The following is a 17803-nucleotide window of genomic DNA, read 5'->3' on the forward strand; positions in this document are numbered from 1 at the left end:
ATTTCGTATAACGAAATGAACATTTCGAATCGACAAAATGACTGATATCGTAACGAAATAGACCATGCGACACTTGGCGCCCCATAGATACCGTACTCTCTCTGCTGGTGGTTTCGTACAGCTAGCTACAGCCACTCACAGGGAACACATTTTACTCGTACTCCATACCGCACATATCTGCATAGCGCCATACAGAGCTGAGGTACACAATCTCGCTACAGTAATAGATTAATCCATAAACAATTAAACATGCAAACGAGTAGTTTGGTAGCTGAGCTGCAGCAGGTGTGATGTGGCCGTGGCTTACGTTCAGTCGAGTCAAGTCCTAGATCTGTACCTGTATGTTGAGAACTAACTCGTTAGACTCTTGTTACACGCACGACAATCACCCACTGATCAGCTCAGCTGAGAATTTCCTGACGACACCAAGAAAACCCGGCCCCTTCCTGAATGAACAACCTCTAATTAAAGCCTTTTGTGATTGTGTTGAAAACAACACAAAGTAAAATCGCGGGGAACACGAGACGGGTAAGCGATCAACGAACAGTAGAAACAGTAAATTACTAGGTCTAGACAGGATTAGCTTACAACACGTGTAGTTTTACAGTGATGTAAATAACTAAATTTAGACTACTAGGAGTTAGTAGACGTCTAATGATTGCGACTAACACTCACGACAATTTAGACTAGACTAACGTTAGAAGTTATGTAGAACATTTTAATTTAGGTTGGAAAACTAGACATTAGTAACGTTAGACTTGATTAGAGATAAGAGGAACAGAGTTGGCTGGCAACCGGGAAAGGGGGTGGGGGACGGGGGTTCGGAACTAGAAAAAAAATTGGCTTGTCAGCCTGTTGTACCTACAGTGTAGGATGGGGAAACTCGGCCTAGCAGGTAAACTTGGCCCCCAGCGCGCTCATTACAAGTGGCCGAGTTTACCAGCTAGGCCGAGTTTACCCATCGCACAACTAGTGTAAATTTATGGTAAACCCTAGCCCCGGAGACCGCGCCGCCAGGCGCGGTCCTGGCGGCTTCCCCGCAGTTTCGCTTATTGTAGTTCAAGTATTCTGTGCGCTTGTGCAAGTGATTGTGAATTCTGTGAACATCGGTGAGCTGCTTATAAGACATCATTTTGACTTTTTTGTGCATCACAAGCAATGAAATGCATCAAACAGTCGCCGATGATAGTCATTTAGGTTTCATCGACCCATGTAAGTATTCCTAGTAGTTTCTGTTGAAAAATTAAGGAAATATAGCGCCGCAAAGGCACCCGTTTGTTCAACATGAAGATCTTTCATGGGAGCACGGCGCAGCCGCCACACTGCGTGTGGCGGCTGTCGCAGTTAGGTAAACCCTGAAAATGTAGGCCGCCCCGGCAATTGTGCACTTTACGACCCTGGTTCTCAGTGTGAGATTTTACCCTAATCGAGCAGTGCGTGCGAATTCAAGTAGAGGTCTAGTGTAGGCCTACCTCAGCTCAAGGTCAGGCATAGCGGGTTCGACAGCATGTGTTCCGGTACTCGTGGTACTGTGCTGTGCTGTGTGCATGTGTGTGAGATTTTGTGTTGGGATGCAGTGTGTGCATGTGTCAACGTGAGTGTGCGTAAGGCTGCGTTCACATAGAAGTATACTATTCGGGTATTCGGGCTCGTTTTTCGAGGGCACGCGAATAGCTTGAATCGAACGATAAGATTTCCTCACACCGGTTCACATCAGTTCGGGAAACCCACTCACAAGGGGGGCCCCTCCTTATAAGTAACCCGTCCCCCTTATAAGTAACCCTGTCCCCCTTATAAGTAACCCCCGGGGCACCCCTTATAAGGAGTCTCCACGCTTTTTTGCAATGCAACGCGAAAATGAAAGGACTGCGGCAATTCGCTTGATTATGTCCATAAAGCTTCACAAGTTTCCTAGTTACTCACGAAATTTGAGCAAAATCGGTTCGAGGCATCATATCTAAAATCATGGATTTAAATGCGATGTCAAACGACCCATGCGAATGCTGAAATGCGAGCGATTACTGGCGTGAGTGTCGCCAGGCGCGGCGGTGCGGCAATGCTTGAGTGCAGACGTGGCGACCAAGTACGAAAGCTTTCGTACTCAGGCGCCACGTCTGCACTCAAGCATTGCCGCACCGCCGCGCCTGGCGACACTCACGCCAGTAATCGCTCGCATTTCAGCATTCGCATGGGTCGTTTGACATCGCATTTAAATCCATGATTTTAGATATGATGCCTCGAACCGATTTTGCTCAAATTTTGTGAGTAACTAGGAAACTTGTGAAGCTTTATGGACATAATCAAGCGAATTGCCGCAGTCCTTTCATTTTCGCGTTGCATTGCAAAAAAGCGTGGAGACTCCTTATAAGGGGTGCCCCGGGGGTTACTTATAAGGGGGACGGGGTTACTTATAAGGGGGACGGGTTACTTATAAGGAGGGGCCCCCCTTGTGAGTGGGTTTCCCGAACTGACATAGGAGGGTACTATTCGAAAGTACCGAATAGCTGTGGAAAGTATAGCAAAGTGGGAATCGAACTTGTTCGATTTTCTTGCAGCGTAGGCCTATACCGTCTCTCGTTTATGAAATAATGACACTTTTGGTCTGGATTTGCCCTTTAGCAAAAATAAGCATGTAGACTGACACTCTGATGCAGTTTGGAAATTGTTAATAAGATTTGCTGGGATGTAGGAGGAAGAAGTCCTCACTGCATGGGATGGTGAGTTGACGGTGCAGGTGATGGTGTATACGGTGCTCGAATAGCGAATACCGAATACTGAATACCGAATACCGAATACCGAATACCGAATACTTCTATGTGAACGCAGCCTAATGAAAGCACTTACAGTACACCACATTGCACATGGTTGCTCTAATGCCCTTCCCTGCGCGGCATGATTGAGAAGAGACGAACAGGGTGCTGGGCATTGGCACACAACAGAACGCAATCAGTGGTAAACTTTCATCCTTCATCATGATTTTAAATGAATGGACGCTGTGTTATTATCTCAAGTAGGGGATCAATTATTAACCTTTCGCAGAGGACATTCTGTCCACTGCCTTGGCAAAATTATTTGGTGAAATAATGAAAATAAAAAAAATCCAAAATTTTATCCCGATTCGTCCGTTTGTTGTGTTTACAATGTATATCATGGTCCATGCAGTTACAGATTTACTCGCCTGATTGGCTGCGACCAGATACCGTGCAACATGGTGCAAAGCACGTCCGCACTTGTGTACAGTGACAGGGCTGTGTATCACACACAAAAGCCTTGCCCGCGTGGGTGGTTTGCGCGATTTGTGATGGGGTCGGAATGGAGGACGGAGGCATAAAAAGACTCACATAACTTGTGGCTAGCCAGGATGAAAGCTATTGTTTCACAGACTTACTGCCAGCTTTCTCACATTTTGTGCCATGATCATGACAGTTTTCTGTGATATAACATTACAAATGCATAGCTTGATAATCCTGCAGTGAAGAGGAAAGGCACGCAATTTTGCGATCGCACAGTGTTCGATGTGTCAGCTACGCAGCTAGAAGTGCAGTGAGTGAGGCGAGCTTTTAGTAACCTTATCACAATGTCAAACGGCATCCCATATACAACAAGAGAAGCTCGCTAGCTGCTCAGTGCACAGTGGTTCATGGGATATCACCTTTTTTGGCATATGGGGAATGAGGTACTGATAATATAGGACCGTAAAGTGCACAATTGCCTACAGTCTGTAGACCCGAACAGAAAATTATTTTTTGTTTTGTTTTGTTTTGTTTTGTTCTTTGCTTGCCAGCAGATGAAGCTCAAGTACAATGTATAGCACCAGAAATATAAACTGTGAATTTATATTGGAAGGTGTACAATAGGAATAAGTGCAAAGAATTTAAGTAAAAGCTCGGGCCCCTTTTGACTCCATTTTATTCCATTGGCTTGTCACTATTTGATAAGCAATTTTCAGCAGCTTTTGTTTGCTACACTTTTGAAGGTATTACAGGTTCAATTTCTTTGTAAATTCTGCCGTCTGCCAGCCTCTGGGTTCCTTTCATGTAAGCATCCCATGGCATCCGGAGCAGACACTGCGCAAGTCATACAAACCGTCAGATAAGAGCGAGCTTGTGCATGCACAGGAGGAGATTTCTGTACATAGCATTTTATTGCATGGCTTGTGTGCTGTCTGTCTGCACTTGAATGAAAGACAGCAAAAGGCTGATGAATGGCGGAATTCACAAGGAAAGTGAACCTGTAATACCTAGAAAGGGATAGTTTTGCTGACAAATTTAAGTACCCACCTACTCTATCAGTGTGGAATAGATTTAATTTAGAATGCACAAGATCAGGTTAGTTCTGATTTATTTTTCTCTTTACAAATATTTGTGAAGTGATGTCAGACTTTGAGTTTTACGGAGCTGATTTGTACGTGGAGAGGTGAGAGCCAAAAAAAAAAAAAAAAAAGCACCGAAAATTTTGAGTCAGATCAGGCTTATACAATGTAGGTGTGGCAGCCCTGCATTGGGCGAACCCACAGGCGCCTGTGCTTTGGTGGGTGGCTGCACATTGGTTAATAAAAATTCAATTTTTGCCAAAACGAACAGGCAATTTTTTTTTTCTCTTTTTGGCATTGATTGTGGACATAAGTGTGCGTAACAAAAAAATCATGCAAGTTTGTGGCAGTTTATGTGTCAGATGTGAGATGGATGAGAAGTGAAGAAGAGACCTCAGAGCATCGTGGGCCGAGGGCCTCAGCACTCCAGGGGTGCTCATAGGGTGGAGAGTACCTTATGAGCAGGAGCCCCCATCATGAGTGGATTTCCCAAACTGATTACACAGTTGTACTGTGGGAGCCAGAACGCTTCATGTTTGGGCTGGACGCAGTTAGGGCCAACTGGACGGGGGTGCGCTGTGTTGGTGGCACAGTGAAAGGGTTAGAAGCTACCAATAGTTCCCAGTTGATTTAGCTTGCTCCTGAATGTAGTATTGTTTGTATCATGTTTGTGACTGCCGATGTTTCACCACGCATCACCGCAAACTTTTGTCCCCTGCATTGTAATTAGCCATTCCCCAAAAGTATAGAATTCTAACCCCTACTGATAGATCCATCTTTGTAGGCAGCGCTGTGGGATGATGAGAGGCTGCGGGAATTTGCGGTGAATCAGCAAGTTGCATGTATTACCGGTAGGTCACACTACATGGCTACACAGATCAAGTCATGCAATACTGCCTTATGGGAAGGATAACAACAACAAGATGGCACAAACTAGATCGAGACATGAAATGTGTATTAAACTGGTGTAGTAATTCAGCTTTATGCCCGTGGCTCTCAGCTGGCCGCCCATGCATTGCCGCAAGTCACAAGTCAAGTTCAGCTATGTTTTTGAGAAGGAGAATTTAGTTGAATGGTATGGGAGAGGTAGTGAAATTGTAAAAATGTGACCTTGTAATTTTACCTTTGAGTCTTGACCTTGAGCTTGTGCTTCCAAAAGTTGAAAGGCACAACTTTGTTCACTCACACATACATACATTGTATGCCAGGTATACTAGCACAACATACTTTCATGAGGTTATCTCCAATAGTTTTTTAGTTACACTGTCCACAAAATTGATTGCTGACAAAAGGATGGACAACCTGAAAGCATAATGCCTCTGGCTACATCATGGTTTATAGCTCCATGTATACTTACAATAGTGTTCTAAAATCACCCTTTAAAATGGCCTGGTAAGGGCTTGCTGGCTTCAGCGACGTCGTACACCCACTGGAACCAAATTTATCTGAGTACCTCTTCCCTAGGCTGTTTGATCTGACGTACATGGACTGACAGAAGCATAAAATACTTTGGATTGTAGAAATTCCAGAATGCTTGATGTATTCTACAAACTGAAAAAGGATATATTTCACTGTTCACTGGACAAGGATTTTACAAGGTTGCAAAGAAATGCTCCGCTATTGAGAGTCGGCACTTGCCCTGGGATTTTAAGTTCATATTGCCCAGCCTGTCAGACACTCAGCTGGGGAATTCTGTGCAAAGATACTGATGTTCTGCGTGGAACTTGACAGGGACTTGGCCAGATAATTAACATTTTAAAAATGCATTCTCAATGCAAGTCTCGGCCATACCCAGGTAAACAGGGATCGGGACAACAATTGACAAGTGCATTAGTCTAGTAGAAAACATCCTGGGACTCGCCAGTGGAACATATTTTATGAGATGGTGAGCTTGATTATCCTTGATTGTATGGCTTCTACATGTAGGCAAAAACCTCCAACCTCAATGAAACTTCTAGCCAGTCAGGATTATTTGGATCAGTGCAAAAGACATGGGCATAGAGCTTCTGGAAAATATATGAAGTCTACAGTTACAGTGTACGTGCTGATTAGCAACATGATGCGAGAGAATCAGAAAGCATGAGGCCATCTTCTGATGTGGTGGTATACTGCATGGTATAAATTTTGCCAATTTGGGATTTTTTTTCTCAGACCAAGGTGCATACATAATTTACCTATGCGAACCTATGAGTGAACATAAATGGCCATTGTTTTTGCCTCAACCATGGCATCATTTTGATACAGCTTAGTTAACCATGAAAAAACAAGTTAAATACATCAAATTTCGTAGAAATAGGTGCATAAAGTTTAGCATGTTACTACATTTATCCATCACATTAAAGTAATTAAAAAGAAGATCCCCAGATTTCCATTTTTCTGAAAATTATCTGTACAATGATAAGGAGACAGAAAATAGCATGGCAAAAGGGAAGGGGAAATTAAAGTTTATTGATAATAAATGAAGGTTTGATTTATGATTTGATGAAGTTGCATTGGTTGCCAGGAAGACAGAGAATTGTATTAAAATGTTACTTGTTAAAAGGTACTGCATGGTCAAGCACATGGTTATTCATCAGAATTGATATCAATGGAATCACATTCATATTCTCATAATTTGCAAAGTACACATGATAAGTTGCTTCTAAAGCAACCTCACTTAAAAACGAAAGTAATTTTGGGGGATTATGCCTTCAGTTGTGCTGCTCCAAAACTTTGGAATAAATTACCTTCAGGAGAAAATGAGGAAGGCCCCATCACTTGCTGTCTTCAAATCTTTGTTGAAGACTTTACCTTTTTTCAGAAGCCTTTGATTAATTTGTTACCTATTTTTTTGTTTGTGTGTCTAATCAGTAACAATGTTAGGAGCTCTGTTACATCACAGCGCAGCAGAGTATATTTACATAGTAGCTGCGCAATACAAATTTGTCTAATTATTGATTATTATATTGACGGTTGCTGTATCATGGCATATTACATAAAAGATGGCAAATGCTCCACTTCACTCCATTCAGTTGTACAATTTTCATAGGCTTATTTTCTTGTATGATTTTTTTTTTTAACCATCTGATATTTACTCCCTGTACCTCAGATATGTCACTAATAACACTTGGAACTCTCAAACATAATAAGAGTTTAAGAGTTGTAATCTGGCAAGATACATCAGTTTTTCTGTAAGTTATCAATATTATGACAAGACTGGATGTCAGTGATTCTCTTTTCTCATTTTCATAAGGAGAGTGTATGATAAAAGCACAGAGAAATTTTGCCACAAAGGAAAAGCTTGTTAAACTAGAAAAGCACTCGGAGAGCGCAGACCCTTGCCAAGCAGGCAACTCATAACCACCATTGATTTCCACTCATACACGCATGCAATTTCCTGATATAAAAGCTTCATTGTTTACCTCATCAGTTTCCAGCTGCGCAGTGCCTTGCCTGAGCAGAGCCTGCGCTTTAGTGTGCGTATGTAAACCTCCAGGATGTGCAGCTTGATCTTCCAAGATTGTTGACCTTGTATGCCAAAAGATAAAAAATCCTTTATAATTCCATAAAAATTTCCGGATTACTACCACTACCACTATATGCTCCCTGTGTCATTATCAACTTTTCCTGCAAGTTTCATTAAAATTCATTCACAACTTTGTGAGTTGTATGAGGAACAGATGATTAAATTTTGGTATAGTGATCCAGGAATCTGTATTATATTTTTGAGGGATTTTCAATTTTTTGGCAGGTAGGGTCAATGAACTTGGGAGTTCAAGCTGCGCATTTTTGAGGTTTGCATATGCTCACCAAAGTGTGTGCTCTAGTTTCTGCTAGGGTGAGGCGCCGCACAGCTGGACGTTGATGACGTAAGAAAAGGCTTCTACGGTATATTGGGAAATCAGGCAATTTTCAGCATGCATTCGTATCCATGGGTGGAAGTCACTGACCTTCATGGAAGAACAAGATCAGTCGTAGAAGTACACGTAGTTGTAAGCTGCTTGGCAGAGGTCTGCACTCTCAGAGTGCTTCTCTAGTTTCTTGTTATTTTTTTACTTATTTTTCATGTTTCTTATGCATCGTGATGGGGATGCACACCACCAAAAAACAAACAAAAAATGCTTAAAAGTGCATGTAATGTTGTAAATCATAAAATGATGGAAAATCTGTGATCCCATGACTATCTCTTTCAATCTGCCATAATTACCGGTAGATTTCTATTCACACCAAGATGCTACAAGTATGTGTGTGTTGCAGATGCTTGACTTTATCTGCATTACATGCAGGTGCTGTTATTCATCAAACTCTGTATGTGTTTAAGTGCATTTATACTTGCCTACAAAAATACCAATAAAAATATATCTTGTGCATATGGTTGAAATATTAAATTTGAATTGCTTCCTTGTATACTTCCTAGATGCAATAATTATTTTCTCTGTCTGTTTATAGGTATTATTATTTGTGTGTGTGTGTGTGTGTGTGTGTGTGTGTGCCTGTGTGCATTAACAGACATTCTATATTCTACAGTTTGTGTATTTTGAGTAGTGGGGAGATCGGTTCCATGACATTTGCTCCTGCGACAATTGCTCCCACAAAATGCCTGCATGCTAAGGCAAACGTAGATTCTACCCACAAACATAACCCTAACCCCGATCCTAATCCTCACATCAAACTAAACCTACACAATTTGTAAAACCCTATCACAACCCCAGCACTAACTCTTAAGTCCTTGGAGAAAATAAAACCGGAGCAAGTGTTGTGTCACCGGGGAGATCAGCCACAATTCTCTCTTCCCACCTCCCTGCTCTCATGATTTAACACCTGTTTTAGCTTCAGAGCGACAACCATAGTAAAGTACATTGTACATGCGCTAGTGAACTGCTGCCTATAGGAACTTACAAAATTGTTTTCATTTGGATTTGCATTTGGCAAGTTGTCAACCATTGTCAGAAAAAAAAAAAAACTTACTATAAAGGACTCCCCCTGATGGTACAAGCTCATGCCCTCAGTTCCATTGTGTTACAATACACAGTTACACTAAAGAGGTACGAGAGAACGCTTTACCGCGAGTCCTTTGGGAAAAAAAAAACAATCATAAAGAACCACTGTATGCTAGTTGTGCTTGTGTCCAGGCTTTTCAGCCAACAGAGTTGCTTGCAGGGATTTTTGTTTTTGTTTTTGTTTTTTTTTTTTGGGGGGGGGGGGGAGGGGAAGGCGGGGGGAAATGGGCTCTCTACTTTGCTAATCCTGCCCCTTACTGTCTCCCTGACTTGCAGGTTTCCCTGGAAACATATTAAAGGCTCTGGGTGTGTTCAATGGGTAGGTTCAATGCTGCATGAAATCCCACTCAAACCTCTACCGTCTACACTGTACTTGTAACAGGCAGTAATCACAGACGTTTATTTGTTTAATCTAACATTGGTTGTGGTTTTCTAGCTTGTCGTGATATGACAAGTATGACTCAAACTCTAAATGTGACAAAGGGTCATCACCAGGTGACATCATCAAACTGGTAATATCCTGTCATACTCTTGATATGTGTCAGACTTCAAGACTTTGCTACAGCTTATATCAGGCCAGTTACGGTGCTGTTTGACTGTCAGTGTAACAAAATACTGTAAAACACGATAATTTCGCGGCAAGAAATTTTCGCGAATTGGAGCCGACGGCCTTCTTCGCAGCATGAAATTTTCGTGAGTTGCCTCTAGCATTCAATGCGCACAATGTAGACAAGAACTTTCACATGCAATTTGATTATGCAAATCTTGGCTCTCCTGAACTTCATGAAATTAAAATGCATGCAAACAATTCCTCATTTTACAGTATGCACATATTATTCTAATTAATATGATTAGACTTCCTGTTGCATGTCGATGTTTTGTGTACATACACATGGAGTGAAAAATTTGTCTTTAATTCTACAAATAATTGGCAAATCATCAACTTTATTTCTATGCTGCTCAATATGGCCTTCCTCAAGTCTTTGACTTAGTGGGCATCATCATAGGTAATTCAGGTACAATGTAACTAAGGGGGAAAAAAGAAGATAGAGTACATGTACACTACAATGCCAGAGTCAATAGCTTTGTTGAATTTCACACATTGTCATAATGATATTGAGTGACATAATACTGTATAACGAGGAATGCTGGCGTGCATTTTAATGGGAGTTTGCGAATTTCACGGGAGCCAAGATTCGCGAAATTAAAATGCATGTGAAAGTTGTTGTCTACACCATACGCATTGAATGTTAGAGGCAACTTGCGAAAATTTCATGCCGCAAAAATATTGTGTTTTACAATATGAACTCTGTTTATCTGTATTGCTGATTATAGTGGTAACTGCTAATAATTCACATGCAAGAAAAGAGAGTGATGTATAGTGTTATTTGATTCTATTTAACTTAATGTATGAAGTTTAGAAAATTTCATTTTCATTGACAGTGTTAGCAGGGTGTTGAATTGTTTGTTTGACCAATGACTTTGTATGTTATTAAACAGTAATTTTGATACTGCCAATACACATCAAGGGGCAGATGAGTTTGGCATAGGAGATCATGCATTATATCTGATCATTATTTGAAGACTATAGAGGTGCTGGCTTTGCTTTCCATGTAAACCCATCAGGTAAATGATCAGAGCGGGCATGTCAGCCACTTCGCAAGGAGACAATATATTACTCAGCTTCTTGGGTGAGACATTCAATGAGGGTCCCATGAGTAGGAGAGTCACAAGACATGCATGATTACAATCCCACTTCACCTCTTGTAAAGGGCAAAAGGGTGGTTGGATGGATGTCATGTCTACATCAAAATTGAGAGGCTAGGTTCGAGTAGTTTGCAGCCACAAACCCTTGTTGTTCGTAAAGGAGTCTCCGCCAAGATTATTACGTGCACCACTGGCACTCTCCTACAACAAGTAGTGGATAGGCCCTGCGTTGTAGCAGGGAGGTGGTCCACCTCCCTACAGTGATACAGTGATTTTTATATCTTGAACCGCTCCTTCAGGGGCATGGAAGAAATACATTTGAGTATCAACAATCTTTACTTTACAACAAATATAAGTATACATATTAAAAATATATATATAATAGCTCTAACAGCAAACAAGTAAAGGCAAGAATTTATTAAAATGAAGTACACGTACATGTATATACACTGAATGGACTAATAACATGACATATTCTATTCAAAAAAAGTCTGCTATGAACACTTAGTTTTTAGCTCACCTGAGCCAAAGGCTCAAGTGAGCTATTGCGATCGCCCTTCGTCCGGCGTCCGTCGTGCGTCGTGCGTCGTCCGTCGTCCGTCGTGCGTCGTGCGTAAACTTTTTACATTTTCATCTTCTTCTTGAAAACCCCAAGACCGATTTTCACCAAACTTGGTAGGTAGCATCCCTAGGGGGTTAGGAAATCAATTTGTGAAAATGGGCACCATGCCCCACCCAGGGGGTGCCAAGGGGGCCCAAACCCCCCAAAATTAAGGAATATCTGCAAAAATCTTCTTCTCTAGAACCAGAAGTGATAGAGCTAAGTTAATACTATGAGTTAGTACATTGATGACTGTAGTTTCAAGTTTGTTCATGGCAGAATCAGGGGTTTCCCCCTTGGGACCCAGGGGAGGGGGTGAGGAGGGGTCCTAATGGGGCCTAAATTGTACATTTTTATCTTCTTCTTGAGAACCCCATGACCTATTTTCACCAAACTTGGCAGGTAGCATCCCTAGGGGGTTAGGATCTCAATTTGTTAAAATGGGCACCATGCCCCACCCAGGGGGCCCCCAGGGGTCCCAAATCCCCCAAATGAAGGAATCTTTATAAATCTTCTCTAGAATCAGAAGTTATATATAGAGCTGAGATAATACTATGAGTGAGTACATTAATGACTGTAGTTTCAAGTTTGTTCATAGGAGATCCAGGGGTGCCCCTCTTGGGTAGGGGGGGGGGGGGGGTGGTGGTTGGAAGGGTCCAAATGGGGGCCTGAATTGTACATTTTCATCTTCTTCCTGAAAACCTCATGATGGATTTTTGTCAAACTTGGCAGGTAGCATCCCTAGGGGGTCAGGATCTCAATTTATCAAAATGGGCACCATGCCCCACCCAGAGGGCTCCAGGGGGCCCCAATCCCCCCAAATTAAGGAATCTTAAAAAAATTGGGCCCTTATTGTACATTTTCATCTTCTACTTGAGAATGCCTGGTCAAATTTTGGTAAAGCTGTGAATAATTTAGATCAGTGACTGCGTGAAAGGTGAACTTGCGATACTCAGGTGAGCGCTAGACCCGCGGGTCTCTTGTTTTTAAAATGTAGCTTCTGGGAGAGGCTGCAGTGCCAGTGGTGCATGTAGTAGTCTTGGCACATGCAGACTCCTTTACAACCAACAAGGGTTTGTGCCTGAAACTGAGGTTTGAGTCCCAGTGAGTCCAGCTGAATAATTGTTTAATACAATGTGTGTGTACTGTCTGTACAGCTGTATAAGTAAAGTGTACCTGCCATCCCCTCTAGGTTATGGTAGAAACACTCAGTCCCTCAGTAATATAGTAGAGATCCCATGTATGATGAGAGAGTCACTGGTCATGGAAGTGAAAAGGTTCCACTTCACTGTTTGTTCCATGCACAGACTTCAGAAAATTATGCCCACATCTTGTGGTATGCCCCCAAGCTACTGAATAATCAGCAAATGGTTCCAACACAGCACGCTGTTCCACATGATTAGATTACCTCGAGTAATGATGGGAAAACACATGCAGCAGAAAATGGGTTGCCATATTGCATGTGTGGTTCATTATCCTTTAACCAAGGTGTTATGTATCAGTACATATGTACTTTACCTGGCTGTATTAGAGTTTATGTTTATTTTTACCATACGAGAGAGATTTTAGCGCAGATTTTAGATTTTATATGAAATATATCCGTTGTTACAAACTCAGGTGTGGTATTTTTTAAAAATCAATATTGTTATGTACTGAATCAATGTGATACAGCTGGATGTTGAAGAGATGATAGAGATGAAATTGAGTCAAACTTGACCCCACTTATTATTATTATTATTATTATTATTATTTGCTTTGATACATTACTTGTACAGTAAAACTGGCCTTCATGTATTTTCGGACACTAAAAGTATAACATGCACTTACAGCATACAAGAAGAAGCGACATGTATTTTGTAGTTTTTGCACTTGCTAGTACAGTTGAACCTCTGTTATCCGGCCTCCCTTTATCCGGATCTCTCTATTATACGGACGCAATCTCGCCGTGATTTTTTTTTTAATAATTACGGGAGGAAAGGGGGATTCCCATCTCCTTGACAACTCCTACCCAAACACACATGAATTACATATTACTTCCAACATGATAAACATACATTACATCAAATTTCCTTCCATATTGCTTACCTTCAGACATTTCAACATCCCCAAACATCCCCAAATGTAACAATGAAAAGGTTGCAGTATCATGTGGTACTACAGTGGGCTACATCAGTACATTTGTATGTTATGTACATGTATAAGCATTGAGTCTCCCGTATCCGGCCAAATCCCTTATCCGGATGAGCCCCGGTCGCGACTTGTCCGGATACGAGAGGTTCAACTGTATATCATTTCTTTTACCCATTTTATAAAATACAAATTATTTTCCTTTGCAGTGAATATCGAAAAGATCCCATGTGAGATGTTCTTCTATATTTATGGTTTCTCATCAGCATGAGGGTAACATTCATTAATTACTCTTGGTCCAACCCCAAGGCTGTGTGTAACATCAGAATTATCCTTAAAGGGAAGATAAACCCTAAAAGCAATGTGGATTGAGTGAAAGCAGCAACATTAGTAGAACGCATCAGTGAAAGTTTGAAGAAAATCGGACAATCGATGCAAAAGTTATGAATTTTTAAAGTTTTGGTGTTGGGACAGCTGGATGAGGAGACTACTAGAAGTTATGACGTATGAGTGGACAAGAATATAAAGAAAATATAAAGAAAATTCTACAAAAATCCATTTTTCATGAAAATTACAAAGTCCGTCAACTTGATACTGACATACATTAAGGGTAACAATTATTCCCCCTGCTTTCTGAAAGCGGTTTTTAATAAATCAAGTGTTCTTTCATAATGCTAGAAAAATGAAATTTTGTTGAGTTTCCTTTATATTTTCTTTGTATTGTTGTCCTCTCATACGTCATAACCTCTAGTAGTCTCCTCATCCAGCGGTTCCAACACCAAAACTTTAAAAACTCATAACTTTTGCATCGATTGTCCGATTTTCCTCAAACTTTCACTGATGTGTTTTACTAATGTTGCTGCTTTCACTCAATCCACATTGTTATTTGGGTTTACCTTCCCTTTAAGATTAAACAAAGGTGGTATTACAAGAAAGAAGATGAATAGATTTGACTAAATCCAGCATTAAGAGAAGAAACAGACCTTGGGCTTTCAAAACAAAGAGATAACTAAACTTTGGTAATATTTGATACTATGGACACCAAGCACTATCGACAAATAAAATAGCACTAGAATGCATACTAAATTAAGATTCATGTTTATTTAAGAAATTGTTCGAAGTTTTGTGGGCTATCTCTTCCTTTCACACAGAGCTCCTAGAAAGACCAAGAAAATATTTGTAGTGCATTTTGATTGTTTTAATAGGAAATTTATATTTTAGGACCATGTTGTACTTTGATTCACCAGTACACATTGTACTTTTTTAAGTACACATATGGTGTTGAAAAGGGAGAAACAATGATAAAAAAAAAAAATCTGTAATCTAATTATATATGAAACAAAGAGTTGAAGAATCCCTGTACTGTTGGTCATTCTTAAAAGATCTTCTTCTGTATTTCTCTTTGTCAACCTACTCAGGTATACCTTGTGAGAGCTCTGCGTCAGCTGTGTATTCTAAAGTCATCGTCAGCAAGGGCACATCTCCGCATCAGATCCTCTCCACAGTGCAAGAAGGAAGTTTGTTTCAACTGGGGCGCCATGCTTAGGTAGCATACCATCAAGAGTGTTCCCATGTGGCTCCAGGGTCGCTTCAGCCAGCTGACTGGGTCCCTCCCAGCCTTCAAGTGGAGGAAGGTCTGCCTTGCTGCAATCCTCATCTTGGTGGTCTTTGGCTACATTGGGCCCCTGGTCATCCACCATGGCAAGACCACACAGGTGACCATGGAGTGCCTGGGCACCATAGTGACCCAGATAGAGAAAGAGTATGGTCCATCGGGTGCCACGATACTCCATGCAGGACGTGACCCTGACCAGCCCAAAGTGCTGCCACTTGTGGGCAATGGCTACCTGGAGTTCATAGTTGACCACACCAAACCGTACAACCTTCACCTACGAGGAGACTCATGGGTGGCTGATGCCCCCTATCGCCCTCTGCTTCGTGTCAAAATAGATGGCTACACTGACCAGCGGGCAACAATAGTCAATTACAGGAAGGGCATGGTGGAACACATACAGTGCTATTATGTGCAAGATTCTTGTGTCCAAGTCAAAGTAACCACATTCGCACATAGAACTCGGGAGGCCATCTTGTACCAAGAAGTGGAAGTGGAGAACACAGCATCTGTGCCTGTTACTCTCTTGGTTTCCAGGAATGGGCCCAGCCATTGGAAGGGCTCAGGAACAAGTAATGAAATATTTGAAGTCAATGGAAAGTCCATCAGTTATGTCATATCAACTGGAAAGTTTCCAGCACCCTATGTGCGAGACACACAAGGACAGCACTATGTGGCATTGGTCATTGTGGCTACTGACTTTGATAAGAGGGTGGAGATACAGCCAAACTCTAGGTACTCTAAGGAAACCATCACTGTCACTCGCTTCTCTGAGCCTGTATTAGACATACATGCTGACACTGATGTGTTGGCAAGCCTGACAGATAAAACAGAAGAGGAGCTGTTCTCCTTGTTACATCTAGATTTTAGAGACATTCTGGATGAGCATCTCAGTGTATGGTCAAATAGCATGTGGAATAGCAAGCTGCTTGTGGAACCCTTGCTGAGCTCTGAGGAGTCTCCCAATGTCCCGCATTTGACGACAGAACTTGTCACAGCGACATTTTTCTACATGATGTCATCTGTGAAGGCCCCACTCCTAGTACCTGGTCTTGGTGCACAGGAAAAGAAGGGCTTAGTGAGTGCCTTGCAGCGACCACAGTCCTGCTTCAATGGACAACCGACATTCAACAACGCTGAGCTGTGGAAGCAAGTTGAGAAGGCCCAAGAACTCCAGGATCTTGTCTCCCACTGGATGCACACGCTGTACAAGCACGGCTGCAGCTCCCTGCTCTCAGCTGGGGTGACTGGTGTGACACAGGCCATGCTTCTCAGTATCTTCTCAGCACAGTTCACTGACAAAGAGCTTTCATTTCACGCCGACCCAGCTCAACTCAAGGGCCGATTCCTTTTTCAAAACATTCTGTACAATTCATCCTACCTGCAAATAAATATTGATCCTTCTGGCCCAGCTGAGAACCAGAAGGTCACCATGCGGGTGAGCCACTCCCAGAACCAGGAGGAGCGGGCGCGCCCTCTTTTTGCCTGTGGATCTGGGTGTCTTCAGGCGTTGCAACTCACAGAGAAGGACCAGAAACTGGACTTGAAGTGGACAGAGCCCCAGACTCCGTTCCTGTATGTGTCGCATGACCGCAAGCACCTTGAATATCTCCAGCACATTATCCACTTCAAGAAGCTGCGCTGGCTGGATGAGATTCCTGCCAAGACTGGCGAGGACCACCATGGGTTTCAGGTGCCAATGCTGGTCTGGGTGGTGCTTATCAGTCTCATAATCTGCTTTCACTTCATCCTCTTTAAGATGATTTGGAATGAGTATTGTCGGGATAGTCCCACAAACTGGCCTAAGTCCAAGTTTAATGCAAAGCCGTGACTTTTTTGTTTGTTTTGTTAACAATTTTTCCTGTGTCATACCACTGTGAGACCGGATGGAGGAAATTGTCAGCTGACATCATATAGCCTGTGGAATGTAGATTTTTGGTTTTTAGTGGTTTGGGTCCCCCCCACCCCCCCCCCCCCCCCTTTCAGTGTCATATCTATATAAATTATCTTAATGATCCTTGGGGGTGGGGGGGGGGGGTAGGGGGTGTTTCACGAAGATTTAAGTCGAACTTAAAGATCAACTTAAAATCATGGTATGCCGTTGGTTTCTCTTTTCAGTTTTATCAAATGTCTTCAGAATCCACTTGAAATTGTTATCAAAATGTACAGAAAAAAAATCCTTTGTCCCTTCGTTTATTTTTAAAAGTAATGTATGTACAGTATGTATAAAAAAAACCAAGTTTCCAAAATTTCCATTCATACGTGAAAGTCAGAATATTATTGAAGTCACACACAGCCTGCCATACTTTTAAGTTGATCTTACAATTTGAGATTGACTTAAATTCTTTGTGAAACTGCCCCCTGGAGTGTTTATTTATCATTTGAAACTATGTGTATTTCCCTTCAGCAGTGTGGGCAGGAGGTCATATCTAAAATCCTCAACCAGTGAATTTTCCCAACAGAAA

At 41.8% G+C, this 17803-nt stretch overlaps 1 protein-coding gene across 1 annotated transcript; it reads left to right on the forward strand.

Annotated features, from left to right (window-relative positions):
* The first annotated feature begins 248 nt into the window (after positions 1-248).
* LOC139732612 (uncharacterized protein KIAA2013 homolog) lies at positions 249-17278 on the forward strand. Its single transcript, XM_071643469.1, has 2 exons — positions 249-528; positions 15145-17278. The coding sequence occupies exon 2, from the start codon at positions 15298-15300 to the stop codon at positions 17167-17169; it is 1872 nt and encodes a 623-aa protein (XP_071499570.1). The 5' UTR covers positions 249-528; positions 15145-15297; the 3' UTR covers positions 17170-17278.
* The last annotated feature ends 525 nt before the right edge of the window (positions 17279-17803 follow it).

This window comes from Diadema antillarum, unplaced genomic scaffold (assembly GCF_040938485.1).
Source record: "Diadema antillarum isolate AM-2024a unplaced genomic scaffold, OU_Dant_1.0 seq00000441_RagTag, whole genome shotgun sequence".
In the NCBI taxonomy this organism is placed as follows: Eukaryota; Metazoa; Echinodermata; class Echinoidea; order Diadematoida; family Diadematidae; genus Diadema; species Diadema antillarum.

Coding starts and splice junctions, on each gene's coding strand:
- LOC139732612 (XM_071643469.1), top strand. CDS start 15,298: ATGTGGCTCCAGGGTCGCTTCAGCCAGCTGACTGGGTCCCTCCCAGCC.